Raw genomic sequence first — 27,602 nt, 5'->3', positions numbered from 1 at the left:
TGAGGACCAAGTGGGGAAGGGCTGCTCTAGCACTCTGCTGCAGGGCGCCTAGGGATCTGGAGCCGGCAGACGGGCCGACAAAGGACACCCTGCCACCTCAGGCTCCATTACAAGGGGGTCCTCCAAGGCCCCTCTAACTTTGCCCATTAGCTTAAGATTCCCTGGGAGGGGAGGAAGGCATCTGGCTTCCCACGAGGACCTTCCACTCCCACGGCCTCTTCTGCAGGCAGTTCAGCCTGCTTCTCGCCTAAAGCCCACCCAGTTCCTTCTCAGGAAAGGACCACCATTCTAGTCTTCAGGACTGACAGAACACCCCGAAATTCTCAAAATCCCAGGGTATTACTCAGAGATAGCACTGATCCTCCCCAAGGTGAATGGCCAAGTCCACCTTGCTCTTTACCATGGGCAGCCTCTCCAAATAATCTGGGAGGATGTGGCTGTCAGGGCTCTTCAGGGCCAGCTCAGCTCAGGCTCCACAGATACAAGTGGCCCTAAATCTGGGGAGCCCCAAGAAGTAATCAGTGCAAAAACAGAATTTGAGGGTGGAGCAACAGAAAGGAAGTTACCCTAGAAGTGGTCGGTACCGAGGGAAACCACAGGGCTAGACCCACCACATGCTCTCCTTCTGCCATGTTGGCTGTCTGAGGAGAACTTCCTTGGGAAAGGGAGTGTGGGACACAAGAGTCCTAACTCCGTGTTGCCTCAAGCACTGCCCATTTATGCAGCACCTGCCACGCCTGTGTCTGTGTCCTGGGAATCAAAGATAACTGAAGTAAAACTTCTCTTGAGCCAACTGTTACTAGGCCTTTGGGAAAACAATTCTGCAAAACCATCCCAGGGCCCTTCCTGGTGGGGACAACCCACCCCATACTTGTGAAGGAAGAGTGACCAATTACCTGACAGACCTCAATGCTAGTAAGCCAGGTGTGCTGGAGCAAAGGCAGAGAAACATTTGTGGGAATACAGTCAGCTCAAAACATTTTTGTCTGTTTATAAACCCCAGTGCTGGCAGAACCAAAGGGAAGGGAAAGGGGAAGCAGGAAGGGGAAGGGGGAAGGGGAAGGGGAAGGGAAGCTTGTCCTGTTGGCTGTAATCATGTTGCCACTGAAACAAATGACTCAGCCAAACTTGGAGACAGGTCATCTTGAAAAGGTGCGGAGAGAAGAGCTGAGGGAGGGGCTGGAACACTTTCTGAAAGAACTGCCTCCCTGGCAAAAGGTCCAGGCACTGGCTGTTGCTCACTGAGTGACACCTCTCCCCGAGACTGACCTGCACCAAGCCCCCGCCCCAAGCCCCCGCCCCTGCTCCTGGGCAGTGTAGCCCCCAGCCTGCTTTAGCTCTGTCCACACCAACGTGAAGGACAGAGAATGACTCTGCTTAGATTTTTAAACTCACAAAAATAAGAAACTCCCCACAAAGCTCCAAATCACCACCAATACATTTATTTGAGGGAGGTGGGGTCGAGTCTTACCATGAACTTTTAAACTGGGGAGGGCTAGAGACAATGATCTGCCTAACTTCTTCATATTCACACAGTTGCACAGGTAGATCCTGCACATGAGGTGTCACCATAAACAGACAAGTATTAGATGAGGGGGACACACTCTGAAGAGTCACATGATTTCCCATTCAGAAAAAGGTGCTGCCCTCAAATCAGAAAAGTAGTGTTGAGAAAAATGAAGACAGAGCCTGGGATGGGCCTTCCAGCACAGGCCGAGGCAGGATGCTGGCCTGCTGAAGGGGTCATGCCCTATTTACAAAGCAGGAGGCGGCTCTCCAGCAGGCTGAGAACGGGAGCTAGGCTCAGTGAGGGGTGCGAGGGGTGGGATCTGACTCCATTAGCCTTTCCTTGACCACCCTGGGCCTCCACAAGCCTTTCTCTGGCCCTGCACAAGGCAGACTCAGCAAATCTGGACGTCAGGGAAGGACACCCCAACTCCCAAACCTATCCCACCCCACCTTTTGAAGGTCTAACAGGGGATCCCATCCACTGGGCCTGGCCACCCCTCCCCATCCCCACACCTGGACAGACACATGGCCAATACAAAAACTGTAGCCCAGCCAGGCTGGAGGACATCTAGGTGTTGCTGGGCTGGAATTTCCCTACAGGTATCCCAAGGTGACAGCCTCACCCAAGGGCCAGGCTGAGACTGCGTGTTTGGTCAGGTGATTTAGGTTACTCCAGGGCAAAACACGATCCTGATGACACTCGGCGGAAGAGCAGGCTGGAGCCACGGAAGAGCTGGCCCTGGGTGGGAAGCAACAATGATCAGTGAAATGAGGAGCCAGCTCCCCCATCGGCCTCAGAGAAGTGAGGTGCCAGCAGCTCTGGGGCCCCAGGTGCGGGGAGAGGATCAAGGTTCACATCTGGGAGGACAAGGTCAGACTGCCCGTGCTGCAGAAGGGAGCAGGCCATTTCCCGCCTGGGAGTGTTGTCTGAGGCTCCTCAGCAGGAACCCCCAAAGAGGAGACTCAGTGTTCTTCTAGCCTGAAGGGCAGAGTGCTGCACGTAGGCTGACCAGAGTGCTGAGCGCTGTCTCATCGTCCCATCCTTTCTGCTGTCCACCTAGAAGCCAGACGGCACTCTGGCTCCACCCCAGGCCAAAACCGCATTCTACTGAGGCAAAGCAACACCAGGAAGAGGCAAGACCTGCCCTGGCCTAGAAGCCTGGCCCTGCCCACTGGGCCCAAGAGCTCTGGACAGCAGGAGGCAGCTTCAGCACAGCATCCTAGAACCTGGGGCTGCCCCAATCCCTGCCGTTGGCTCCCCATGGTCAGCTCCGCCCTCAGAATCGGCCAGCATCCTAACACTGGTTCAGCTACAGTAGTCAGGGCCTCGTGTGCTCAGCCCACATGACTCTGAAGGGTAAGTTCTATGGCATAACTAACCACCACAAGGTCAGAACACCCTTTTCCTTGTCCTAAGTCTTTAAGAGTCAAGGAAAACAAGACTAGACCTGATGTATGAATCTTATTTCGTTTATTCTTAAGGCATGGGGGCTCACTGTGTTGCCCAGGCTGGCCTCAAACTCCTGGGCGATTCTCCTACCTCAGCCTCCCGTAGCTGGGACCACAGTGTGTGCCACTGTGCCCAGCTCTGATGTATGATTTTTAAATAAATCCAAATTTAGCTGCCTCAAATCCTTTCTGAAATAAGGTGAAGTGCCTTAAACCAAGGGTCTACGTTTTCTTTATTCACTGTACTCAGGTTAGATTCCATGAGCCCCCTCAGCCTCCCATACAATGAATCCACCGCATGATGAAAACCACGCACCCGGCAGTTGTGGCAAAGCACGGGGAGAGCCTCCAGCCTCCCGAGTACACCCACCTGCACACTCAGGTACTTCCAGCAGTGAATCCAGGATTTGAACACTGGGGAGTAGGGGGGGAGCCCAGCCTGCAGCCTGTGGGAAGGAGAGTGTGTGAGAGCCAGAGGACAGAGAGGGGCAGGTCAGCCACACCCTCAAGAAAATGGCTTGGGGTTGCCATCCACCCACACCCAGAAATCAGGTTCACCCCAAAGGGTCCTGGTGAATCCCAGAGCAAGCCTGTATGCTGGGCAGGAGGAGGGGGCAGAGCTGGCGGTCTGGGCAGGGGGCAACAGAGACCTACCCACAGTTGTTCACAGCCATGAGGTCTCCGACCAGCAGGAAGGGGTAGGTCAGCATGCTCACTGCAATCTGAAACCAGAGACCTGAGTGCCAGGGATGCCCCCACCCCAGCCCTGCACACGCTACGCCAGCACCTTGTACCAACACCTGCCACTTCCCAGGGCTGGCCTAAGCCCCACCCAGCCCGTAAGGAAGGCCAGGGCAGCTGGCTCCACTTACCCCCATTACAAACTTGGTGTAGCTCCGGATGGCCAGGGCCTGGCTGAACTGAGGAGACAGAAAAGAGGCGGTTTGCCATGGACAGCTCAGGAGGCAGCCTTCAGCTCTGCAGCCCCTCGCCTCACCCTCCCACCCTTAAACACCTGCACTGCACAGGGCCCACCAACTGCTTCCATGGCCTAGAAGAGCCACGGAAGACTGAGGCAGAGGTGGAGTAACTGGGCTGAAGAGTCTAATGAAGGAGACAGGAGAGCAGGGTCACCTGCTGTCATAAGACAGCTCCCAGGACGCAGCCTATGCCTGCCCGATTGCTGTCCAGGGCTCAGGCTAGTCAGAGCTCACTGAGCGATACTTGAATAAAAAGAGAGACTCCCATCCAGATACCCAGACGCCTGGCCCTATAGCCTAAGGCAAGGGAAGACTCCAGGCTACTGCCACCTCCACCTCACCAGGCTATGTGCACTTGGTGAGGGATGACGCCAAGAGCCCCACTCCTAAAATTCAACTTTGCCCTGGGCATAAGTTCCTAACAAGGAAGGTAACTGCCTACCCCTCAGCTTCCTGTGGAAAAGCCATCCCACTAGGGGAGGCCCAGATCCCTGGGGAGAGATCTGCTCAGCCCGCTGCCTGGATGGCTTTGCAGGTCTGGAAGCCTCATCTTAGCTTTGAAGCCCACACAGAAAATACTTCCCAAGCAGCACCTAACTGCTGCTGTTGCTTAAGTACATGCAGCAGCCCCTGCGCAAACAGCGGCCCGCTAGACCAAAGACACCAGGCAGTGCCCCCCTCGAGACACCCAGCATGGTCTGCAGATGACAGCAGCAGTTCGTCCACCCGCAAGGCCCCAAAGGAAGGGCAGAGCTGCAGCATGTGTCACTGTAATTGCAGGTGGGAGGGGGTGTCTTCATGGAGCTTATACTGAGAGGCCAGTTAAGACTCACTCAAGGTCAAGGGTCAGCCAGCCTCACTGCGGGAGCAGAGGCTCTCATCTGGGGCCACAGACGTGTGCCCAACACACCCCACCCCACAGTCTACACTGGACCCCCACAGACCATGTGGACTCTGACCCCTCCCCGACCAGGCTGATTCTGGCAGCCAGGTCCCGGGTGTCTCACTATCCTTCTAGGCTTGGCCGTCCCCACTGTTCAAATGTCTGGCCACTAGGAATTCCAGCCCCTTGCAGCTCCCTAGCCCTTAGTCCAGCAGAACCTGTCAACCCATCAGGCATCCAGAGCCTTTCCTCATCAAGAGCTCTGCAGAGGGACCAACCGCTCACGCCTGACCCAACCTGCTGAGAGGTCTGCATGCCCCAGGCTGCGTGTAGAGCTCTGCCAACAAAATGGGGTGAGTCTGGACAGCACACTGCCCAGCCTAGCTAAAAAGAACTCATGGGGGAAGCATCCTCAGTCCAGCAAAGGGAAGGACCCTGGCCCAGATTTATTGGTTCCAGCCAAGTGACTCTGGAGTGCTCATTTAATCTCTGGGCCTCAATTTCTGTTATCAGTAAAAAGACCTGTCTTGTTTCCTTGACAATCAGTGCTGTCAGGACCAAAGGTCCTAAAGGTTCACAAAGGGTTTTGAAAACACAAAATAGGAAGCAAGAGTTAAATGGTGACACTTAACTGGTTTACCTTCCGGTTTCCTGAGCCCTGGCTGGGTCTCTGCCTCAAAGCAGCCTCAGATACACTGAAGTGACGCTGCCCAGGACAACAACCCTCCCACAGCTGGGTACCCGTCTAAAATCCCACTTTTCCTGAGGCACAGCTGAACAACGCCTGGGACTACTAGGGGCTCCTCTCACCCTCAGGGCGAGAGAATTCCAGAGTCCTGTGGAGCCTGTCTCAGACCCTGGGCATCGGGAGTACATGGAGGTAAGAAGGACAAGTCCTTGTTCCAACCAACCTGGGAACCTGGATTCTGGTCGTTTCCCAGCCCCCCTGGGGTGTCACTCACGCTGTCATCCACCAGGTAGGCATTGATGAAGTGGGCCAGCAGGTTACAGCCCCACAAGAAAACCACATCGCCCAGGAGATGAGGGATTAAGCCGCTAAAAAAACAAGGTGAGGAAAGATGAGGGGGAGGGAGGGGAGGGTTCCTGGGGGCGCCAAGCCCAGGAAGCAGGGCGGGAGTTCCAAGCTCAACATTTTAGCGCCCTAAGAGCATGGCCTCAGGAAGAGAACCCACAGGCCCTGTGGGCCAGCAGCAGCCCACTAGGAAGGCCGTGGTCCTCCCGCGAGGTGTTACAGGCCACTTCTGATGCCAAGAACTGTCAGTGGTCTCGCAAGTTTTTAAACTGCAGAAGCCAGGCATCGAGATGGGAATGCCGCCGCATCTCAGCCTTTCAAGCGCAGATGATGAGACTATTCCCATGTTGGTAGCTTTCTCCTGCCCTGGAATCCAAGGGTGCGCTACCACAGAGCCACACACCCAGCCTTTTAAAGTTTTTCATTTTAAGACAGAGTCTCACTAAGTTGCCCAGGTTGATCTGAAACTTGGGATCCTCCTGCCTCGGCTTCCCAAGTCGCTGGAATTACAGATGTGTGCCACCATGCCTGGCAGCCACTTCTGTTGTCTACACTGTGCTTATCTGCTTGCATAGGTGTACAGTGCCTTGGAAGGTGCTCCAGAAGAACGGTCGTCTCTTGGGAAGGGAAACAGAATTATTTCTGAATTTTTAAAATGTCTTCTAACTAATATTTGAAAAATTCAAAAGAATGTATGTAACACATGTATGTTATGAGAGCTGTCAAAAAAATGAACTTTTTTGGATGCAATTTCTATGGGGCTGTCCCTGTCTATGCTCGAATGACTGTGCACACATGGTTTCTGGGTTCTGTAACACAAATGGGTACTGCCTATTCCAAAAGCCCACGGGGAAGAACCCAAAGGGTGAGAGCCCTAGTTATACAGCTAGCCCGAGGCAGATCACAACGGCCCAAGGTGAAAATTCCAGAAGTGGCGACAGTGTTTCAAGGCCTGAGGTACCAGGTACACAGGCAAGTACTTGCTTATTTTATACACATACACGTGTGTGTGTGTGTGTGTGTGTGTGTGTGTGTGTGTGTGTGTGAATATGTATGTGTACAAAAATCAGCATCTCTCAGCTTGGCACTCTCAGCATTTGGAGCCGAGTAATGCTTTGCCATGTGCTGACTCCCGCACTGCAGGATAGGCTAGCAGCGTCCTGGCCTCTCTAGATCCTGGTTCTGAAAATGAGATGCCTCCAAACATGGCTAGTGCTTCCCAGGGAGAACCATGTATGAATACATGTATGCCCACACAGACACACACCCAGCTCAGAGGTATTTCTTGACTAAAGAGGGATAATAAACCCATTGGCAAGTTGGAAAACCACAATATAACACATTATATTAATATGCTATAGCTATACAATATTATTAATATGTAATACTATAACAAATAAAATATCTATTAATTACTTGGGACACAATATCTGGTATACCATGTACTTAACAGCTATGTCACTCCCTAGACTGGAAAAAGGCAAAATAGAAAACATACTTGGTCAAGCCTAGCTTCTGAGTTCTGTTTGTGACCTTTTTTTTTGGCACAGGGGATGGAACCCAGGGGTGCTCGACCACTGAGCTACATCCCCAGCCCTTTAAGCTGCCCAGGCTGGCCCTGAGTTTGCAATCCTCCTGCCTGAGCCTCCCGAGGAGTGGGCCTCCGAGTACAGCTCACGCTCCCTGGACAGTCTTCAGTACGAGCTGTCTTAATAGGTGAAGTAAGCTGAACACGAGACAACCAAGGGTACAGGAGGCCGGTGCCATGAGGAGAGCTCGTGCCCCGACGGAGACGAAGCCCCTTGGGCCCCAGCCAATGGCTGCTCTGTAGAGACAGACCCACAGGGCCAGATTTTCTGACTTTTCAAGAGAAACCACAAATACGAAATCTCTTCAATGATAAATGTTAACTATTTGTCAGAAAAGAAACCACTGGCTGGAATCAGCCTGAGAGCTGCCAGCACTCAACCCTCAGTCCAAGTCACAGATTTTTAGTCATTTTTGGCTGTGAAGCCAAGAAATACATAGTGCCCTGGCTCATGGAGACCAGCGCCAACACCTACCCACAGCCCTGGGGTGAATGGATGGGGCTTCGCGGGGCCCATTCAGTTCATCTCCCCTGTGCGCTGGGCAAATAGTTCCTTTTTGTTTTAGTGCTACAGATTGCATCCAGAGCCACACGTGCTCTGAGCCACCCCCCAGCCCGACTCCATCTTTGTGTAAACTGTGACCTGGAAAGGGTCGAACAGCTTTGTCCTGATGTTCTGCAGCCCAGACAGGCCATGAGCACTTCAGAGCTGGGCTGCAGCGTGTCAGGCTGATTAGTATGAGGGCGGCAGCTGAGGCCTGGAGGTTGAGAACACAAGTCTGTTAGTGGAGCCATGACCATGGCTGGTTACGGGGCGTATAAACTCACGTACACAAAGAATCCCAGCAGCCCCTCCTCTTTGAAAATCTTCCCAATGGAGCTCAGCACACCGCTGTGAAGAAGGCAAAATAGGAATACAAGGTCACCTGGTCACTTAGCAGAAGCCCACCCCATCAGTCCTGCCCAAATCCAGCCAGTCCTAACCAGGATGGGCAGGAAGAGTCTATCACCAGGAAAAACTCTCATTTGAGGGAGTTCACACAGTTCGTGAAAACCGAGGAAACCCACCCAGCACAGGGGCAGAAGACCCTGCCATGCTCTGTGGGATCTGGGATTTAGGAATGAAACTCTCAATGGGGACACACTGCAGCAGCAGCACACCCCTCTCCCACCTGGCCCTGGTACTTATCTCTCGTCAAACAACCTCCTGGCAGAAAATCTGCAGGCCACCTGACAGCCACAGCAGAAAAGGGTGGGGAATAGAGGGTGTCGGCTAGGGGCAGAGGGGGACCCAGAGCCTTGAAGTGGGACCCCCTGGCCCAGCCTGGGAAAAGGCATCTGCCCTCCATGGCAAGAAGTGTGGCCACTAGGATCTGTCGGAGGTCAGAGAACAGGCTGTGGCATCGCAGGCGTGAAATGCAAAGAAGGTTCAATGACCTATGTGACCTATGGCCAGAAATGTCAGATGGCCTCTCCTGAATGGAGGCTAAGCAGGAAACGCAAAGGAAAAGGGAGCTGAAGTCCCACCAGCACTGGTCCCAGGAATCCCAGTCCAACCAGGCCCCACTACCTCCTCAGGACAATGGGTCGGCCCACTTGGATTCTGAGCCAAATCATCCTCTCTGTTGCCATCTACCAACTTCACTATTCAATCTGGGGGAACAAGCCAATTCTCACTAGTGAACTCAAGATGAGGAGACACAGCAGCCAGGCTTCTGGGGTAGTGGCCCCACAGGACGGCTGCAGAGAAAAACTGACCGGGAAATGAGAATCAGAGGGAGGGTAACCTAGATGTGTCCTTGGGCCACATGCTTCCAGGACCCACATCCTGTGGTGCGTCTCCAGAGGGCAGAGAGGGCACAAGTCCTGCAGGAAGGGTTGTGTGGCTACAGATGCCACTCACACCCGCATTCAGGGAAGGAGCTGGTGTACAATCAGCAGATGAGCCCCAAGCCCACAGAGGACAGTTTCTTAGGATTCTGAAAAGAGGTAAAAGCCAGGTTCTACAACAGCTAGAGAAACCATTAGGGCATAAACTAAGGATTCAGAAGGTAACCCTGGTTCAGTCCCAAGTGGCCGAATCAGCTCTGGCGCCTGAACACCTGATCAAGCAGAATCCCCTCCAATCCCACTCAACCTCCGCAAAGCACCGAGGCTCATCTACGCAACCCCTGGTAAGACAAAGAAGAAAATGCACCTGACGCTGACCACGGACACACTGCCATGTCTTTCTGAAGCAAGGCAGCAGGCTGAGACAGGGTACAGAAATAGACCAGAAAAGGTGCAGCAACTGACCCCAGAATGGCCTGTGCTGGGCGACTCTGAAGGGCAACGGGACCACTCCAGCTGGTCCCAAGAGAAATTACCCACCTGTATTTGGCCTCCCGTCCCACAAACTGGACCATGCAGCGCATTGAGATGACTGAGGAAAGAGAAAAGGCACAGAGGTGATTGGGTGGGCCAAAGCCCATGACCCCCCAGCCACAGGGGACCCAACGCAGAGTGGTCACTGCACAACGTGGCCTACGTCAGAAGGCAGAAGAGGGGGCCTGAGACTCCAGGGCCACAGCATCCAGTTCCTTCCTCCTGGGAAGAGTCCTGACTGCAGCTGGAAGGACTCTTGGCCAATCTCTCTTTGGTGGGGTTCCCACTGGAACCACCCACTGCCACATCCCAGCCATGCCACCACTGCCTACCTACAAGGCACCATGCTACACCCCCCAACTGGGCCTGGGGCTGAGATGCAGTCTTCTAGGGGCAGCTCACCATGCAGGGGGTGGGCCAGCATGCGGGACACGCACTGCATCATCATCTCGTAGGACGTCTGGAAGAGAGCAGAGGGTGGGGACTCCATCAGGCCTGTCTCTGGGACTGGCACTCGTGGGGCGCTACGAGTCCATCTGGGGGAAAACTGGGAACCCATGGACCTTACATGGGTTCAGTCTACCAAGGATGCTGCCCACCTCCCGGGGGAGCTGCCTGGCCCCCAGCTAGGCCCAACGGCAGCTAGGAAGGCTTTCTGAAATTCCCTGCAGTGCCCCAGCTAGTGCTCCTGTGGGCCACATGCCCAGGCACACACAAGTCCAGCTGTTTCTCTTCAAGACCCTGTCCCACTCAGGATGAGACACAATCAGGCGCTCCTCCAGCAGCAGACACCCACCTCCTTCACTACTTTCTTCAGGGAAGTCTTCATATCATCCTTGTTGGAGACCTGCTCGATCTCGTCTGGAGGGAAAACCTGACACAAAAAGGAGGGACAGAAGCAAGGTACAGTCATGCCCCGGAGAACTCCTATTTCCTCTATAGTGACTGTTGGCTGGGCCACCTCAGATAACCCTCATGCCTAGAGGGCAGGATGAAAGAAAGTCACTGTCACAGTTGTAGCAAAGTAGGACTGTGGGGCAGGAGGCCTCCAAATCACAGGACTAAGGGTTTGACCCACAGGGTCTGGAGTCTGGCCATGGCTCTTGGATCGAGAAGCGGGAAGCAGGACCAGGGCACATGGGCTGCCTCTGATGGCGGCTGGGAGCAACTCCAGCAACCCCTCCCGGCTTCACACCAGACTCACCTTCTTCATGCTGCCCCGAGTCACAGTAGAGAGGGCATTGGACATCAGGCGGGGGCTCAGGCCTCGGAATAGCCCGATCTTCCCATCCACTTGCACAATGTACTTGGCTGTAAGGAAACAGAGGGAGCAGCGTCATGCCCAACCCGGGAGCACCCACTCTGGGCCACACGCACCCAGACTAGATGCGGCTTGTCCCTCAAATCACTGCTTACTCCAGCACGGAGGGAGCCTCCATCCAGGGCCTGCAAGCAACTGGGCTCCAACCCCCAATGCTGTCTAGCCTATTTCTTTTTGTAAAACCTTTGAAATGTACTTTAGACAAACAAGTCATATATTTTTCTTTTCTTTTCTTTTTTTTTGGTTTGAAAACTACTTGGCGAACTCAGCCGTGGTTTCTCAACTTAGTAACTTAAGAGCTGCAACCCAAAACCAATTTCTGTTGCTTATAAAATGTTTACTTGGGAAAAAGGAAAAAGATGGAAAAAGGAAAATGATGATGCTCATAACCTACGGAGGGAAAACAGAAGAGGAAGGGCTCTAAGAAGATAGATCTAAAAACAGTGAACACACCATGGCCAGGATGGCCCCCACCTGGTTCTGAATGGCACCTTGGACACCATGCTGGCACTTATTGGTAAAGGAAAAACGAGTGTGTGCAGAAGTGATGAAAACGAACGATGCTACGGAAACCCTTGGGTGGCCAGCGAGCTGAGCCTGTGTGAGTCGATGTTTTGGTCTCTCCTTTTAAGGAGCCTCTTATGTTTCATTGCTTTATTTTACATCAGCTTTTTAAACACGTACAAAAAAGCCATGTTATTTTCATAAACCCTCAAACCTGGAAGCTAGCAGAATATTCTCGCACCAATACACTCCCCTTTCAGACCCTGGCATTAGCTATCTAGCTCCACACAGAGGCAGTGACTAGCAAATGCAAGTTTCCTCCTCAGCAACATATCTGCCAGCATGGCTATTAGATGTCGCAGCAGGAAAGGGCTTCCACAGACCTTCTAGAGCACCTGTCACCTGCACAAGACGGAAGAGGAGCAGGAGGGGAGGAGGGCTGGGTCACGGGGCGTGCCCTACTTCACAGAGTGACAGGCAGGGAGAGTTCTGGGAGAGGGGAGAGCCTGCTTGGCCTCACTTACTCTACCTGGTTTGCTCCCGGGTAAGAATGAGGATTCCTACTTTTCCCATCCTACAGATGAATCACGAACGAGAGAAGGAAAGGTAAGCAAAATTGTCTGGGAGGCTTGCACGGACTGGCCAGGGCTCTGTCACTCCAGGTCCTTCTGCAGAGCCAGGAAACCCTCTAAGCAATTTCTCCTTTTACACCAGGGAATGTCAGGACAGCTGTGTTGGTACCAGGACATGGAGGAGAAGCAGAAACTGTCCACACAGTTCTGGACATACCTGATCTCCCAAATGAGAGCAAATATAGTGTCCAGAAGTACCCAACAGACATCTGCTCACATCTGGACTAAAGGGACATTTATGTGAGCAGGTGGGGGTACCTTGGAACTCTGCTCATTTTTGCAAAGAGCTACTAAGATGGAGGCCAAGACTGCTCTACCTGGAGTCGAGTCCTTTGGAAGGGCTCTGTAACCTGAATAGAAATGACCTGGGATCCAGTCTCAAGTCTCCCACATGGAGCCAGATATGAGAAAGCTGATGAGGGGTGGGCAGCCCTCCACCCTGCGGCCACACACCTGGTGCCATCTTAGCACACTGGCTTCAGGTACAAGGTGGGAATGCTGTCCTCCTACTATGTCCGCCCCACTGCCATTCAAAATAAAAATAAACACAAATACATTTTCCCATAAAATGATACATTCTGCCTGGCTGTAGACTTTACACTGGATAAGAAGGGGTTAAAATGGAAAAGAAAAATGACATCTGATTCTGACAGCAGTTACTGTGTGAAAACAAAAAAAAGTGACGTAGAGGCTGATCCCCAAGTTGTTCAGCAGAGGGAAGATTTTCAGAAGACATCAAGGAGCAAACAGGCAGGAAGGGCAGAGGTGGGGAAACAGTGTGAATTCCAGTCACGAACAAGAAGAGAAAGGGGACATTTAAAGAAAGGGCCATCACAGTCACCTGGCAATGGTGGAGACTGGGAAAGGGACAGCTACGAGGGATTTGAAAAGGCCTTGGATGGCTGGCACCTTGGACTAGGGGGAGCAGTGGAGACAGGCGAGCGGTCATCGTGGTGGACAGACCTCCAACAGGGCAGCAGGGAGACCACCTAGCAGAGCAGCAGGGACAGGGACCTGATGAAGGGCTGAGGCATGAAGCGGTGGGCCTAACTCTGCAGACAGAAGTGCCCCAGGGCCAGAGCGGTAAGTGGTCTGCCCAAGTTCAGGGACAAAAAGGGGCAGAGCTGTGACTCTACGCAGTTCTATAACCAGCGGCTAGAGACACCAGGGTGAGCAGGAATGCGGGGAATAGGACAGCCAGCCGAATGAAATAAGGGAGCTAGGAGGCCACTGTCAGGCCTCTCGCTGGGACAGAAGACTAGAAAAGTTAGTCAGAAAGAAAAATCATGCCTAGCCCCACTCTCAGCAGAACCTGGGCTGGCAGAGATGACAGGGACCAGTGTCCTGGGCTGGCCCTTGCTCAGGCATCTGTCTGTCCCTGCTGACTGGGCTGGTGGCTGGCAGATGCGAGCAGAGGAGGTGGACCAAAGCTCTAGTGTCCACCTGCTCCTGCCTGACACCCTGCCGTGTCTGGCAACTCTCAGGTTCCCTTCTGAGCGCCAGCGCCAACTCTGGGTGCCAAGTGGCCTGGCAGGTTCCCTGAGGCCCTACTTGTGGTCTCTTTTGTGTTGGCATGGGCTTTCTGGCCTGGGCAGCATACTCACCATAGGTGAAGAAGCTTGGCAGGTAAAGGACCTTCCTCCCCAGCACATTGGTCCCCAGCGTGGGGGGCATCGGCTCATGCCCCACCTTCAGAATTAGGAGACAAAAGCAAAGTTCTTCTGGTGACTCAGGCTCACTGCACACCCTCTTGGGAGAGTGCTGCTCCCGTCTCCCCATTCAAACACCCCAGAAACCTCATCCGCGTCTAAAGCCATCGGTATCACATACTCTCCCAACGCACGGCAACATCCAGGCCTAGATACCACCCTGACCACGATGCATGTCCCAATGAGTCTCGAGCGTTCTACCCTCAAATCCCAGGCATTCCCAGTGCAGAAGCACCCTTTTTAAGTACTTCAAACTCCATTCGCATCTCAGAATAAATCTCAGTTAATTTCCACCTCCGGGTAAAAAACTTCATTTTCCAATTGCATTCTCACCACATGTCAGTCTCAGTCCCACACTTCAGACAGCTCAGCTCTGCGTCACCCATTCCTAAGTTCGTCCCACTCTCAAATTTCTTACTAAGCCTACTGCAGACACCCCCACATTCATTCCAGCTTTAGCAAACTTCTCTCGAATCCTACCGCTCCTCAAACCCATCCTCAACTGTCCTGTAACCTTGATCGTCCCACATCCCTGTGACAAAGTGACTCCCCTGGGCTCTACAGGGCTACTGTAATTTGTGCTGCACAGAATCCAATTATAAACAAAGTATTTGTCATGCCACCCATGCCCACGTGAGACTCTGCTGAGGGGTGAGGCCATTCGTTATGCTGCCCATTAATGGGGAGAGATCTAATCTAGGTGAGAGGCAAGGTAGGAAGGAGACCAGAGTCCAGGTGGGGAGTGAGGCCAGGACACCAGCGGTGTGCCCTCAGAGTAGACCCAGCCCAGAAGACCAGAGCAACACCTCCTGGATGCAACAGAAGCAGTAGCTTACAGGTTGCAGAGGGAGAGCTCAGAACTGGCAGGTCAGGAGACCCTGCCTTGCAATGGCAGGAGTGCTCCAGGTACATTTCAGGCTCAATTTTCTGTTTCTTTGCCTTAGTTAGGGAAATGTCTTTCAAAGTTCAGACGGTCCCTTCTGGATGTGATTCTGAGACATGCATGACAGATCACTGGTTATAAATTTTAACCCACACATTATGAGACAGTTTTTATATTAAAAAAAAAAAAACAAAAAAAACCCCACCACATTTGCACCCAGGGGAGAGATGATGCCTGTCAGTCCTCCCCTGCTCGACATTCTCCCCTCTGCGTGCACACCTGAGTGTTTGCAGTTAAGTTTAGATCGTATCCTTTTGAAGGCAGGTGATGCTCCTTACACCCTCGAATCCAAGTGTCAGCTACTGCTCTTGTGCTGTCTTACTCAGACTAGTCACTGTAATCTGGGAGTCCCTCTGTCTGCAACTTTACGCTTAAGTGTGTGTCCCTCCACCCCACGTTCCCATGGTTTTCAAATCTGTTGAGTCTATGTCTTGAACTACTCAGGTTACCAAAGGCACACTGCTGTCTCTCCTACTCATTCCTCTCACCTGCAGGTTTTAATTATGTTTCCAAGTCATGTCCGGCCAACTGCATGCCTAAATCCATTAATCCAGTCCTAACCACAGCCAACACTGTAGTCCTGTATCATACTGGCACAGTCAATCAGCCATCTTTAAATCTCCAATGCCCCAATCATGACACCAAGTTCCCGGACCAAAGGCACTGCATTCATTTAATCTACACAACTCCAAATCTCCTCCTACTCTCCCAAACAGTAATCTGCCTTTTTACAAGATTTCCTTTTCTTTTCTTTTTTGGTACCAGGGACTGATCCACTCAGTCACATCCTCAGTCCTTTTTATTCTGAGACAGGGTCTCACTAGATTGCTTACAGTCTTGCTAAACTGCTGAGGCTGGCTTCAAACCTGAGATCCTCCTGCCTCAGCCTCCCAAGCAGCTGGGATTCAGGTGTGTAACACCAACTGGTCTTTTTGCAAGATTTTACTGTGATTTCCAATCTCTACCCATTAAGATCTCACCCTGAAATATGTTACACTTAGCACCAACTGCCACCCCAACTGGGCTCACTCATCTTACACACCCACTATCTACTTCTCACCCTTGGGGCTCCCTCATTCCCCAATTCTTTTTAAAACCACCCCTATTTTGACTTTCTTTTCAAACCTGTAAACCAAATCACTTACTCCCCACTATCCAAATGAAGCCACTTCCATTTCCCTCATAGGACCACCCATTCCTTGCATTTCAGCAGCTTGCACCCCAAAGATGTTCCCACCTGCCAGGCTAAAATCCCAGTCCTCATCCAATCACACCCCACTGGCTGTGGCTTCCAGTACCCTTAATTATCAACTCAGGTGCTTGCAAAGCACCAGTTTCTCTCCCAAACCTGCAATCTCTATTGCTGTAAATACTAATCCTATAAGTAAAGTAGCCCTCACTCCCCAAACACCACCAAATGCCAGTCTCAGTCTCCACTGCCCCTCAGCCATTTCTTTTTGGTACTGGGGACTGAGCCCAGGGGCACTTAACCAATGAGTCACATCCCCAGTCCTTTTTATTTTTTATTTTGAAAAGAATCTTGCTTAGTTGCTTAGGGCCTCACTAAATTGCTGAGGCTAGTTTTGAACCTGTGGTCCTCCTGCCTCAGCCTCCAGAGCTGCTGGGATTACTGGCATGCACCATCATGTCCAGCTCTCTCAGTCATTTCTAAACCTCAGTCACAATCAGTACCCCTGACTAAATGTCCTCATTCCTTATCATATTTCTGGTCACACCCAAGTCTATTAGCCCCATCCCCCAGATTTCAATCCCCATTCCCCAGGGCCCTGGGGATTGAACCCAGGGTGCTCTACCACTATACTACATCCACTGTCCTTATTTTTAATTTTGAGACAGGGTCTTGCTAATTTGCTGGGGATGGCCTCAAACTCAATAACCCTCCTACCTCAGTGTTCTGAGTTGCTGGGATTTCAAGTACTCCCATTCATAGACCTTCTCTTTTCAATAGCATTTGATATTCACTCAGTTCAATCACAAGGACAGTAAAGTCTGACAGTCACTTGCCTAAAATCAAACCTCAAATCTCTACTGGGTCTCCATCTCAATTTTTACCTTTACCCCTCCATTCTTCTAGACTGGAAAATTCTAGCCTACATCCTCAGATACCAGTTTAGGCTTGAACCACGCCCATCAAAACTGCGTCCATCTCGGTCACACCCCCACCACACACACCTCCTTCCAGCTCAACCTCTCCCTCTCTCCAGCAGCCTCTTCATAGGTATGCATTGCTGGCCGCCACCAAATATATTTAGTGTCTAAGCATCCCGGGAGTCCAGAGACATTGCTACCTGGGTGTCAACTTCTGCCAACCCCTACCTATCTCGCCTACTCTCCACTGGGCCTTTGGCCCATTTCCAGTACTCCCAGGCCCCTTCGACCTATCTCCGCAGATACAAATCCTGCGATTCCATATTCTCCTACAAATGCGTCATCCCCTTCCCCCTAAAATATTCCTCCTCGCTGCCCTCTCCAGACACATCACCGCCGCTCCCCCAGTGCAGAGCCCTATCTGTTCCCCTCCCCCAAAACGCGTCACCAGGTCTCCTCCTCCCACCAAATCTGTCGTCGCCATCAAATCCAGAACCCCTATCTCGCGCAAGCCGATAGCGCTCCCCCGCTGAATTCTTTGCCTTCGAACTAAATCCAATACCTACGCCCCTCTTCCCCCAATTCCAAAGCCCTTCTTTCCCTCCTAAATTTTTGGTCCCAGGGTTCACTCCTTTGTTCCCCAAAGCCTCTTTTAAATCCATCTCCGTAAATCCAGAGTCCTTGTCTTCCACCCCAATGCGCTCTTCACCTTGGCCCCCAACCCTTTTCCCCACCCGTTCACCAGAACTTCTCGCCCCTCCCCCAATTCTGTTGCTTCTTCCTTCACCCCAAATCTGCAGCCCTTCTCTATCCCAAACCCATCACCTCAATTCCTTTATCTTCTAAACGCAGCTCTCCATCCCATCGCCCCCTCCTCTACAACCCCTCCCCTGCACCCCCATCTCTAGTTCCTTGCTCTCCCAAATGTATCGTTCAGACCCCTTCGCCCCTTTTCTTGCACCCCCGAACCCTGCTGACCCAAGCCCCTCATCGCTCGCCTCCTCTCCCACCCCTTCCTCCGGGAAAACCCACTGTCCCTACTCCTCCCCAAATCCGTCGCCATTGACTCTCCGGGTCCACTCCTCCTCCAGGTCCCGGCCTGTCACCTTCACAGCAGCTTCCCATCTCCTTGCGGCGCCTCTAGCCCCTCACCTGGATTAGCAGCTTCACGTAGAGCAGCGGGTGGCTAAGCACCGTCACACCCGCGCCCAGCGCCACGAAAAGAGCCTCGGTGGTCGGGGCGTTGTCCCCCGAGCCCAGGCCCCCGGACGCGCCGTCCATCCTGCGGGCGGAGGGCTGCGCTGCAGGGCGAGGATGGCGAGGATGTGCGCGGTGCGCGGGCGGCGGATCTCGAGCCCGGGCCTCGACCCCCGCCGCCGCTCCGCCACGAGCTCCAGCTCCAGCTCCGGCTCCCGCCATCCCCGCGGCACCGCCGCCGCGAGCCCAGGGCGCCACTTCCGGGTCCGAAGCCCCCATGGCGCCGGGCGGCGAGGTCACTCCCCGTCACGTGGCGGCGAGAGCCACGCCCCCTCGCGGGCGTCAGGGGGCGTGGCCGGGCCACACCATTCGCCGCTGCGGGGGAGGGCGGGAGAGCGTCGCAGAGGGGGGTCCTGCCGGACGTGCCCGGCTGGTAGGATTTTTGGGGGCTCGCGGGAAGCCAGACCAAGCACTGGGAGCCAGTGGTCGCAGGCGGCTGGGGCTGCGGACCCGGGAGCTGCGGAGGCTGCGGCAGGCCCGGGCGTTCCCCCGGGAGCCCCAGAGGACGGCGGGGGCGGGGCTCGGCCGCCCGGGCAGCCAGACACCCCCAATATGGTCCGAGGCCCTTTCGAGCCCCCTCCCCGGCTTTGGCAATTTTCTCCGCAGTTGTGGACCCGCCCCTTTGCGGCCCAGATCCGGGTCGCCGTGGCCTCCTGCTGCAGCAGATCCGCTCGGCGGGCTCCAGCGGCCCTCTACCTCTCCGATGCCCCTTCTGCCAGGAGTGACCTCCCGTCAGGTCACATCCAGAAGGCCCCCACACACCCCGGGCCCACGGTCCCCAGTTGTGCGCCTTTGCACACCCCTCATAGAGCCCCATTTACAAAATCTGTTCTGCTCAGAAGTAGTGGAGAGGATAAACTAGTCCCTCCACGTAAGCACACACAGGCACTGTGCTGGGGGCCCTTAGGTAATAAAAATGAATAATGGTAACTGGTCCTTAAATTGCACTTACTGTGCACCAGGCACTTCTAAGTGTGTTACACGTGTTAAATGTAATCCAACAATCCTGCTAGGAAAATATTTATTTCAGCAAGTGCCCAGTTCCAGTTTGTAACCTTGCCCCATCCCCTGCAAACCCAGAGAACATCAGCGCCCTGCTAGTTGTGGGTGTGCTCGATAAGTCTCTGTTAAATGGATCTTAAAGTTGGCAGGGACAGGGACGGACAGCCCCTTGGCTTGTATTTATGTTGTTGCTAGTACTTTGTGAGAGTTCTTTAAACTAGACATCTGCCTTCTGATCGATTTTAACTCCCTTCCGGCCTTACCCATTAAAAGCACTCCCCCTTGCCTCTCGTGACAACAAACACTTGTATACTTTCCTTGTTCAAAACATTCCGGTCTCTCTCCCTTTATAGAGGGCTCCATCCTCCTTCCACGACCTTGACCTCCCCATCCTAGACTTGCCTAGATGGAACTGCTACAAAACCTTCCAGCCCTTCAAACCCAACTTTCATTAAACCTCCCACCCTCTCCCAAGAGTGCTTTAAATGATTTCCTTTTGCCTGAATTCTGATTTCGCTTTTTCAGTGTGGAAAGTCAAGTTCATAGCATAACAGTAGCACCTAGAGGAGGTTTCTAGCTTTCCGGGTGGGGATCAGAACAGTGTCATCAGGGCACTTGGCAATGACACATTTGTAAGAGAAAATAGAATCACAGTACTTGTACCTGTGGCATGGGCTAGAGGGCCTCAGGTGAGGCTGTGGTTTACCTCACCTTCCTCCTGACACCTGCTCAGGCAAACCCTTTTCTTTGCTGGGTTTCACTCTCCATTCTTCCTCCATCCATCTATTTTTCCTTCTGAATTTGTCTGTCCCCATCAGACCTTGTGTATATTTGCCATTTCACACAGTGATTCCATGTAAGGAAGCTGTGTTATATTGTCTTGCATTATTTTATATCTTCCACAGCAACAAATAGGGATACACATATAGTAAATGTTCAATAAGTTGCTTCCAAGTAATGAAAGAATTTCCAAAGCAAAAAAAAAAAGTAAAAAATAGGTCAGTTAAATCAGTCAGGCCCCTAATATACCAAGCAGAAGCAAATGTAACACTGCACTTTAGCTGTATTTCTATAACCCAGGGCTCACAGGCACACCAGGAGGGGAAAAGGAAAAAGCTGAATATTTTAAAACTACAAGCCAGCCAAGCGCAGTGGCCCACGCCTATAATCCCAGCAATTTGGGAGGCTGAGGAGGAGGATCCTGAGTTCAAAGCCAGCCGCAACAGATTAGTGAGGCACTTAAGTAACTCAGTGAGACCCTGTCTCTAAATAAAATATGAAAAATGCCTGGGGACATGGCTCAGTGGTTAATCGCTCCTGGATTCAATCCCTGGTACCAAAAACAAACAAACAAAGGAAATTACAAGCCAGACACAGTGGCACACAACTGGAATCCCACTGACATGTGAGGCTGAGTCAAGAGGATGGCAAGTTCCAGACTAGCCTCTGTAACTCAGAGAGACCTTGTCTCAAAGTAAAAAAATAAAAAGAACTAGGGATGTAGTTCAGTTGGTAAAGTACCCCTGAGTTTAATCTCCAGTACCAAAAACAAAACAAGAACCACAAGCCATTGGAAGACATTCCTTCATCAGAGTGAACAAAACAGATTGCTATTCCCAGGGCCTAAGATAGTACAGCAGTTTGAAAGAAACTTTAAAGGGAAAAAAAGAAGTTTTCAAATGAAAGCAAAGGAAGTACTAGAAAAAAGAACAGGTATATTTGAGAAGAAAACAAACAGAACATCTAGAAGTAGAAAGCATACTCACTGAAAAGATTCAATGAGAAAAGTCTTGCTCAGCATTCATGCTACTGAGCAACCCGAGGCTGTGCCCACAGAGCTGGAAAGCAGTTGGTGTGGCCTGGGTTGGGGCCCCAGTGGCCCCACTACCCTCTGCTCTGGCCACCCCATAGCACTTACCACACTGCCCTGGGCAGTATCACGCTGAGCTCGTCCTCCCCTAGCAGTCTCTCAGCTCACTGACACCAGGGACCATCCATTCGTGGTTGAACCCCAAAATTGACACATGGTAGGAACCAAAAAAATGTTTACTAGGAAATGAATGGACAAGCCAAAATACTTTGTGGTTTTTTTTTTGTTTGTTTGTTTTGTTTTTTGGTACCAGGGATTAAACCCAGGGATGCTTAACCACTGAGCCCCAATCCTTTTTTCTTTTTATTTTGAGACAGGGTCTCATTAAATTGCTTAGGACCTCACTGAGTTGATAAGGCTGGCTTTGAACTTGGGATTCTCCTGCCTTGGCCTACCAAGTTGATGAGATTACAGGTGTGTGCCACCACACCTGGCTAAAATATGTTTAAAACTTATACAAAGTTATTTATGGTAGCATCATTTAAGGAATTAAAACTTTTAGAAGACCCATATGTCCCAAGCAATAGGATAAACAAATAGAAAATTAGCAAGAAATCAGCGAGGTGCTGTGGCATATGCCTGTAATCCTAGCAGCCTTGGTGGCTGAGGCAGGAGGATTGAGAGTTCAAAGCCAGCCTCAGCAACTTAGTGGGGCCCTAAGCAATTTGGGGAGACTGTCTCTAAAATAAAATATTAGAATGACTGGGAAAATGGCTCAGTGGTTAAGCACCCCTGGGTTAAATCCCCTGTACCAAAAAGAGAAAAGAAAACTTAACAAAAATTAGACTCTTGTAGACCTTGAAAATTACAAGAATATAGACCATCCCAGCTCCCTGGGATCCTGTGGGAAACTATGTTGCAATGAAAAGAGAAGAGAAAATCCTAAGTAGCCACCACTGCAGTGAAGTAGACATCACATTAGCCAGGCTGGGAGGGAATCCAGGGGATGTCAAGGTTGGCCTGAGAGTTCAGGCCTCGCTGGCGAAGGCCTGCCAGGGAGAACTAGCCTCAGTGTAAGAGGATGACCGCGCTTGGCGGCAGGTCTGTTCCCCTGTTCACTTGTTCTGGGTGAGGACTTTCTGGCTGCTGCCTCTGCTCTGCTTCGCTGCAGTGGGAGTGGGTAGGGTGGAGAGGATGGCACTGACCTTCTAGGACCAACCTTTATTTCAAAGCTTCAGGGAGTCTTGGCAGTGCTGAGGAATGGCTGTTGAACAGCATGTGGCTCTGGAGGGAAAAGTCACAGAAAGGAACCAACAGTGCCCTAAAGAGATGGTTTGGAACACTGAGGCCACTATAAGACATGCGACAGATTGGTGACTGAGGCCAGCAGGCCATTAGCAGCAGCAGGATTTTGAAGTGAATATGGATTATTTTGTTTTAAATCCCTGAATCTGAATCTCTCTTGGGGAGAACAAGGAAGAAAGTGTGGTATCACAGAGCCTGTGTCCCCTCGTGGTCACAGCAGGTCCTGGCAGGACAAAAGTCGCACCCATGAGAATGGCACAGACTCTGCCCGTGATTCCCACGTTTCCACACACACTTCCTGCCTCCAGTCTTGGTGCCTGTGTGGTTCTAGTTGGCATTTGGATTTGCAAATCCTGGTTTTGATTCTACCATCCCTGAGAATGAGTTTGGGGCATGCAGGGGAGTGTGTGTGTGTGTGTAAACAGTTAACTTCTGGGTGAGCTGAAGTCTAACCTTGCACATCCACAACTCCCCCAGTCAGAGGTACCAGCCTCAGCATCTTGGGGTACTCAGGCTCACTTTGGGTGCTCAGTGGGAACGGGGATGCCAAGGCTCCGGCGCAGGCCAGGGCATTGCCTGGACCCCCACTTCCCAGCCCTGGCTGAACACTAGCATCATGGAAGAATTTAAAAAGCCGGGGAGCCGGTGATGGAGCTCAGGGGTAGAGGGCTTGCCTGGCATGTGTACGGCCCCAGATCCAACCCCCGTACTACCAAAAGTAAAATTAAATTTTAAAAATAACTTCAACCCTCAGCTCAAAGGGTAGACTGGGACTGGTTTAAAATGTTCTTCTCGGGCTGGTTCGTGGCTCAGTGGTGGAGGGCTTGCCTTGTGTTGCAAGGTACGGGGTTCCATCCTCAGCACCACATGAAATCAAATACATAAAGATATCGTGTCCATCTACAACTAAAAAAATTTTTTAAATAAAATGAATAAATACAGGCATGCTGTTCATCTACAATTACAAAAACATTTTTAAAAAATAATGTTCTTTAGTGCTGGGGTTGTGGCTCAGCAGTAGAGTGCTTGCCTAGCAAATGTGAGGCACTGGGTTTGATCCTCAGCACCACATGAAAATAAGTAAATTAAAGGTATTGTGTCCACCTACAACTAAATACATATCTATTTATCTTTATCTATCTATCTAATGTTCTTCAGAAGCCTTCTAAGTGATTCCAGTGTTCCAGGCTGGGGGCGATGGGATGTTCCCAGAAGAAAGCTGACCTGTGTTCAGGTGGATGGGTGGATAGCTCCCGGCTGAGAGGGTCACAGAAGCACAGAAAGTGACCCTTTCAAAGGGAAACAAGGAAAGCACTGTTTTCAGCTCTATGTCAGGTGCTTTTTCCTCGGAGTCAGGAGAGAGTCACGATAGCATCCAGTCTTTAGACTGTTTTCCTCCCTAGGGCCAGGGCGGTAAGGGAAGCACCTCAGCCCCCTCTGGGTACCAGCTGGAAGCTGCATCTTTTTTGGGGGGTTGGGCAGGAGGGATGTTGGGAATTTAACCCAGGAGCACTCAACCCCTAAGTCACATCCACAGCTCATTTTATTTTTTTATTTTGAGACAGGGTCTTGCTAAATTGCTTAGGGCCTATGCTAAATGGCTGAGGCTGGTCTCTAACTTGCAATCCTCCTGCCTCAGACTCCCAAGTCACTAGAATTACAGGCGGGTGCCCCCACGCCCAGTGGAAACTGCATCTCGTCCAGGAGACTTGGGCCTGAAGTTCCAGAAGGGCCAGAGGCAGAACAAGTCTTGGCTTACAGTGAAGTGGGGCATCCTGAGCAAGTTCAGGAGAACAGAAAGCAAAATTCCCCTGATTCCTTCAATCATTGCCTACTAAGCACCGCCTAGGGCCAGGCATGGCTGTGGTGCTGGGAGGCTAGCTGTAGGTAAACCACATGCGGTGCAGCTGGTTTTCTAGTGGGGAGGACAAACAATAGGATACACAAGCCTATCAGAAAGTGATAAAAAGAGGACAGTGAAACGGGAGGGACTGGGAATGCGTGGGGATGTTGCAATTCGGGGGACTCTGTGAAGGTCAGGAAAGGCCGTGGTGAAATGGTGACATTCACACAAAGATTTGACAGGGGGGCCGGAGCAGTGGTGCAGTCCTATGATCCCAGGGACTTGAGAGGCTGAGGCAGGGGGACTGCAAGTCTGAGGCCAGCCTGGGCACCTTAGTAGATCCTGTCTCAAAATAATAAAACCCAAAGGACCGAGGACAAAAAAGAAAAGCTCAACTAAAACAAAAAGCTCAGAGGTTTGAGCCCCAGAATCCAAACAACCAAGATCCAGCAGAGGGGCGAGCGGAAGCCATGAAGATATTTGGAGGAACAGAGTGCCAGAGAAGTGCAAAGGTCCTGTGGTAGGAGTCAAGGAAGAAGGGAGAGTGACTGGAATGAGGTCAGAGAGTTGGACCTTATAGGCCACTGGCTGTGACCTTGGCTGTGACGCCAGCAAGGTATAAACTAGACATATTCCAGAGCAAGGAGCCCTCCAAAAAGGAAGCTCCTGGATATGCAGCTGGCTTTTGTCCTGATTTTCCCTGCAGGGGTCTGTGAGGGGTGGAGGGTGTCTCAGTCCCACTGGAGCCCAGACATGGTGGAGAACTGAAGAGCATTGATCTGCCCTGAGAGGCCGGGCCCCGGGGCCAAGAGGAGCAGGGCTGGAGCTGTGGGGACCTGGCCAAGGTGAAGGTGTGGGGGAAGGTCACCGTGGGCAGGTGACTGGGCATGCAGGAACAGTTTGTTCCCTTTCTCTTCCTGGAAACCTCGCTCTTCTCCCAAGCCACTGGTGCTCCTCCCGGAGCTGCTGAGCAGGACGAGCAGACAGGCCTAGAAAAAGGCCCCAGTTGTTTGGAGATAAAAGGAGCCCTCCCCCGGTGCCAGGGCCCTGTGCGTGCTCGCCGGGCACCTTCTCAAGGCACCGCCTGGCACCACCCGGGCCTGGCCTTGTTTCTCCAGCTCCCTTCCGGTGCCAGCTGCCTGGCCAGCCCTGGCACTCCCGACCTCCTCTCCTCCCCTAGGTACACCGTGTCTCCTTGTGCCTTCCCCCAGGCGCCCGGGGCCCACAGGAAATCCAGCCCTCTGCTCTTTCATCCCGTTGCCCAGGATGCCTCCCCGGTCGCCCCTGATAGCTGCCTCTGGTGACCTTGAGTCCTCTCTGAATAGTGGGAGGGCCTGGCAGGAGCCTTGCCCAATCCCTGAGAATGCCAGCTTTGAAACTGGAGAGTTCACACCCGAAGAAGAAAAGGCTGTTTATGTTCCCCATTGACGTCTTCCAGCCGCGCACGTCAGGACAGACACTCACTTGCCATCTGGGCTTTGCACCATCCTGGTGGCTCGGAGCAGCCCCTCCACCTGCAGCCTGGAGTGTGTTGGGACAGGCAGATTTTGCCTCCCGGTGTTCCTCGCGGGTCTGAATGATGTCTCCACTAGGTGGACGGCAGCATCTAGAAACACCCAGTCCGCCAAGGGCCAGGGACTTAGAGCAGCCCCCACATAGGGAAGTCGCAGGAAAAGGCGACGTCGGGAAGGGAGCCCGCTGAAGAGGCCAGGCCCGCTGGAGAGGGACAGGCCAGTGGCTCAGAGGCCTCCCGCAGGACAGCCTCAGCAGATGGTGGAATTTCTGGCACAGGACAGAGTAGAAAAATTCTGGCTGCTTGGGGGAAGGGACAGGAAGACTGGTCCCTGAGAGCGGCTGGTCTCTCTCTGTCCTCTTCCCTCCAAGCCAGAGACGAACTGCTTTGGGGTCCACCTCTCCCATCGGCACTGTCGGTGGCCTCTGCCCCCCATGACAGCGCCCCACCAGGGACCCCCAAAGACGGGGCAGGCGGCAGGAGTGAGGCCAGGGCAGGATGGGCTGGCTGGAGGGCGGCAGCAGCCCCAGGAACAGCTTTCAGCTGGCTGCCCGCCTCTGCCCCTAGCACGCCGTCCGTCCTCGGAACGGCCTGCCACAGGCCATTGAGCTCTCAGCAGGTGCTGTGCTTGCCTGAGGCTGGGAGCAGGGGCGGGTGGAGAGGGGCCTGGAAACATGCCAACTTGTCCTGCCCCAGGCCTGGCACTGTGGGGACGCAGACCCCTCCTGGGAGGCTGGAGGCACTGGCAGCTAGGAGATGAGGCATCCTCGAGACCCAGGGTGTGGCGCCTGTCCACTCCTGCGTGGGGGACACAGTGTGGGCCTGGGCGCCAGCCAGGAGGCACGAGTGCTCAGGCCCTCCCCAGCTGGTGGGGCACCGGGAGGGAGGCTGCCCCAGCCCAGGAGGACGTCCAGGAGGAAGTGGCCTGCAAGGCTCAAGATCTAACCACCACTGACGGGAATGCGGACAGATGGCACCGGAAGAGGCAGAGTTCCTCCGGGAGGCCGCCAGGGCCAGGAACCGTATTCTCGAGAACCATGATGCATGGAAAGCAGGAAGAAGGCAGTGGACCACGGACAAGGGCACTCACTGGAATGTTGGACCTTACGTGGATCCTGGGATTTTTTTCTTTGGATCCTGAGTTGTTGTTGTTGTTGTTGTTTTTTTAAATAATGACATTTATAAGGAACTGGCACTCAGAATGTTTTCTAGATATTCAACTAGACTGAGGAATTATTGCTCAGTCTCTCTTGGGATATGATAAAGGTAATACATTTCATGTGTATACACATATGTAAAACATCTGTAGCTGGGCTGGCACCCACCTGTCATCCCAGCAGCTCAGGAGGCTGAGGCAGGAGGATCTCGAGTTCAAAGCCAGCCTCAGCAAAAGCGAGGCACTAAGCAACTCAGTGAGACCCTATCTCTAAATAAAATACAAGATAGGGATGTGGCTCAGTGGTCCAGTGCCCCTGAATTCAATCCTCAGTACCAACAATTAAGAAAAAGAATAAATATAAAATGATGTTGCTATTATAAATATGTATGTGTGTTTTATTTATTTATAAGTCCTTATCTTTTAGATATACACTGAAATATTTGTAGGGAAATCATCTGTCAGAAATTTGCCTCAGAATGACAGGAGAAGGGACAGTAGAGGTGGTTGAGGGGAGGGGACTGACTGGAGCTGACGGTTGTTGGGCCTGGGTGACAGGTTTGTGGGTGCATTAGACTACTCTACTTTTGCATCTGTTCTAGTTTTTTGGGTTTTTTTTTTTTTTTTTTTTGTACTAAGAATTGAACCCAGAGGCACTTAACCACTGAACCACATCCCCAGTCCTTTTTATA

The 27,602-nt window shown here is 52.3% G+C and overlaps 1 protein-coding gene across 2 annotated transcripts; it reads right to left on the bottom strand.

The window, feature by feature from the left end:
- Positions 1-1,420: 1,420 nt before the first annotated feature.
- Positions 1,421-18,523, bottom strand: MTCH1 (mitochondrial carrier 1). Of its 2 annotated transcripts, none has more exons than XM_079148359.1 (12): positions 18,177-18,523; positions 13,868-13,952; positions 11,011-11,117; positions 10,603-10,680; positions 10,209-10,266; positions 9,813-9,864; positions 8,275-8,334; positions 5,733-5,877; positions 3,831-3,878; positions 3,613-3,680; positions 3,329-3,404; positions 1,421-2,248 (listed from the first exon to the last, which is right to left on the bottom strand). In XM_079148359.1, exons 1-12 carry the CDS (start codon positions 18,498-18,500, stop codon positions 2,177-2,179), a joined length of 1,173 nt encoding a protein of 390 aa, XP_079004485.1. In that variant the 5' UTR covers positions 18,501-18,523; the 3' UTR covers positions 1,421-2,176. The 2 variants fall into 2 exon arrangements, with proteins under 2 accessions (XP_079004485.1, XP_079004486.1); XM_079148360.1 differs by having other exon boundaries at positions 5,784-5,877; positions 18,177-18,522.
- Between the last annotated feature and the right edge of the window lie 9,079 nt (positions 18,524-27,602).

The sequence above is a fragment of the Sciurus vulgaris genome (assembly GCF_902686455.1).
Source record: "Sciurus vulgaris genome assembly, chromosome: 7".
In the NCBI taxonomy this organism is placed as follows: Eukaryota; Metazoa; Chordata; class Mammalia; order Rodentia; family Sciuridae; genus Sciurus; species Sciurus vulgaris.
The sequence above is the reverse complement of the archived record's forward strand: the minus strand, read 5'-3'. Positions and strand labels throughout refer to the sequence as shown.

What these genes read in the sequence shown, in the direction of transcription:
- MTCH1 (XM_079148359.1), bottom strand. Translation starts at nt 18,500, where the DNA reads ATGGGGGCTTCGGACCCGGAAGTGGCGCCCTGGGCTCGCGGCGGCGGT. An exon ending in GGGCTGCTGGGATTCTTTGT is followed by an intron (nt 5,878 to 8,274) that starts GTACGTGAGTTT and finishes TTGTTTTTTTAG; the next exon opens with CGGCTTAATCCCTCATCTCC. An exon ending in GGAAGTACCTGAGTGTGCAG is followed by an intron (nt 2,249 to 3,328) that starts GTGGGTGTACTC and finishes CTTCCCACCCAG; the next exon opens with GGCCAGCTCTTCCGTGGCTC.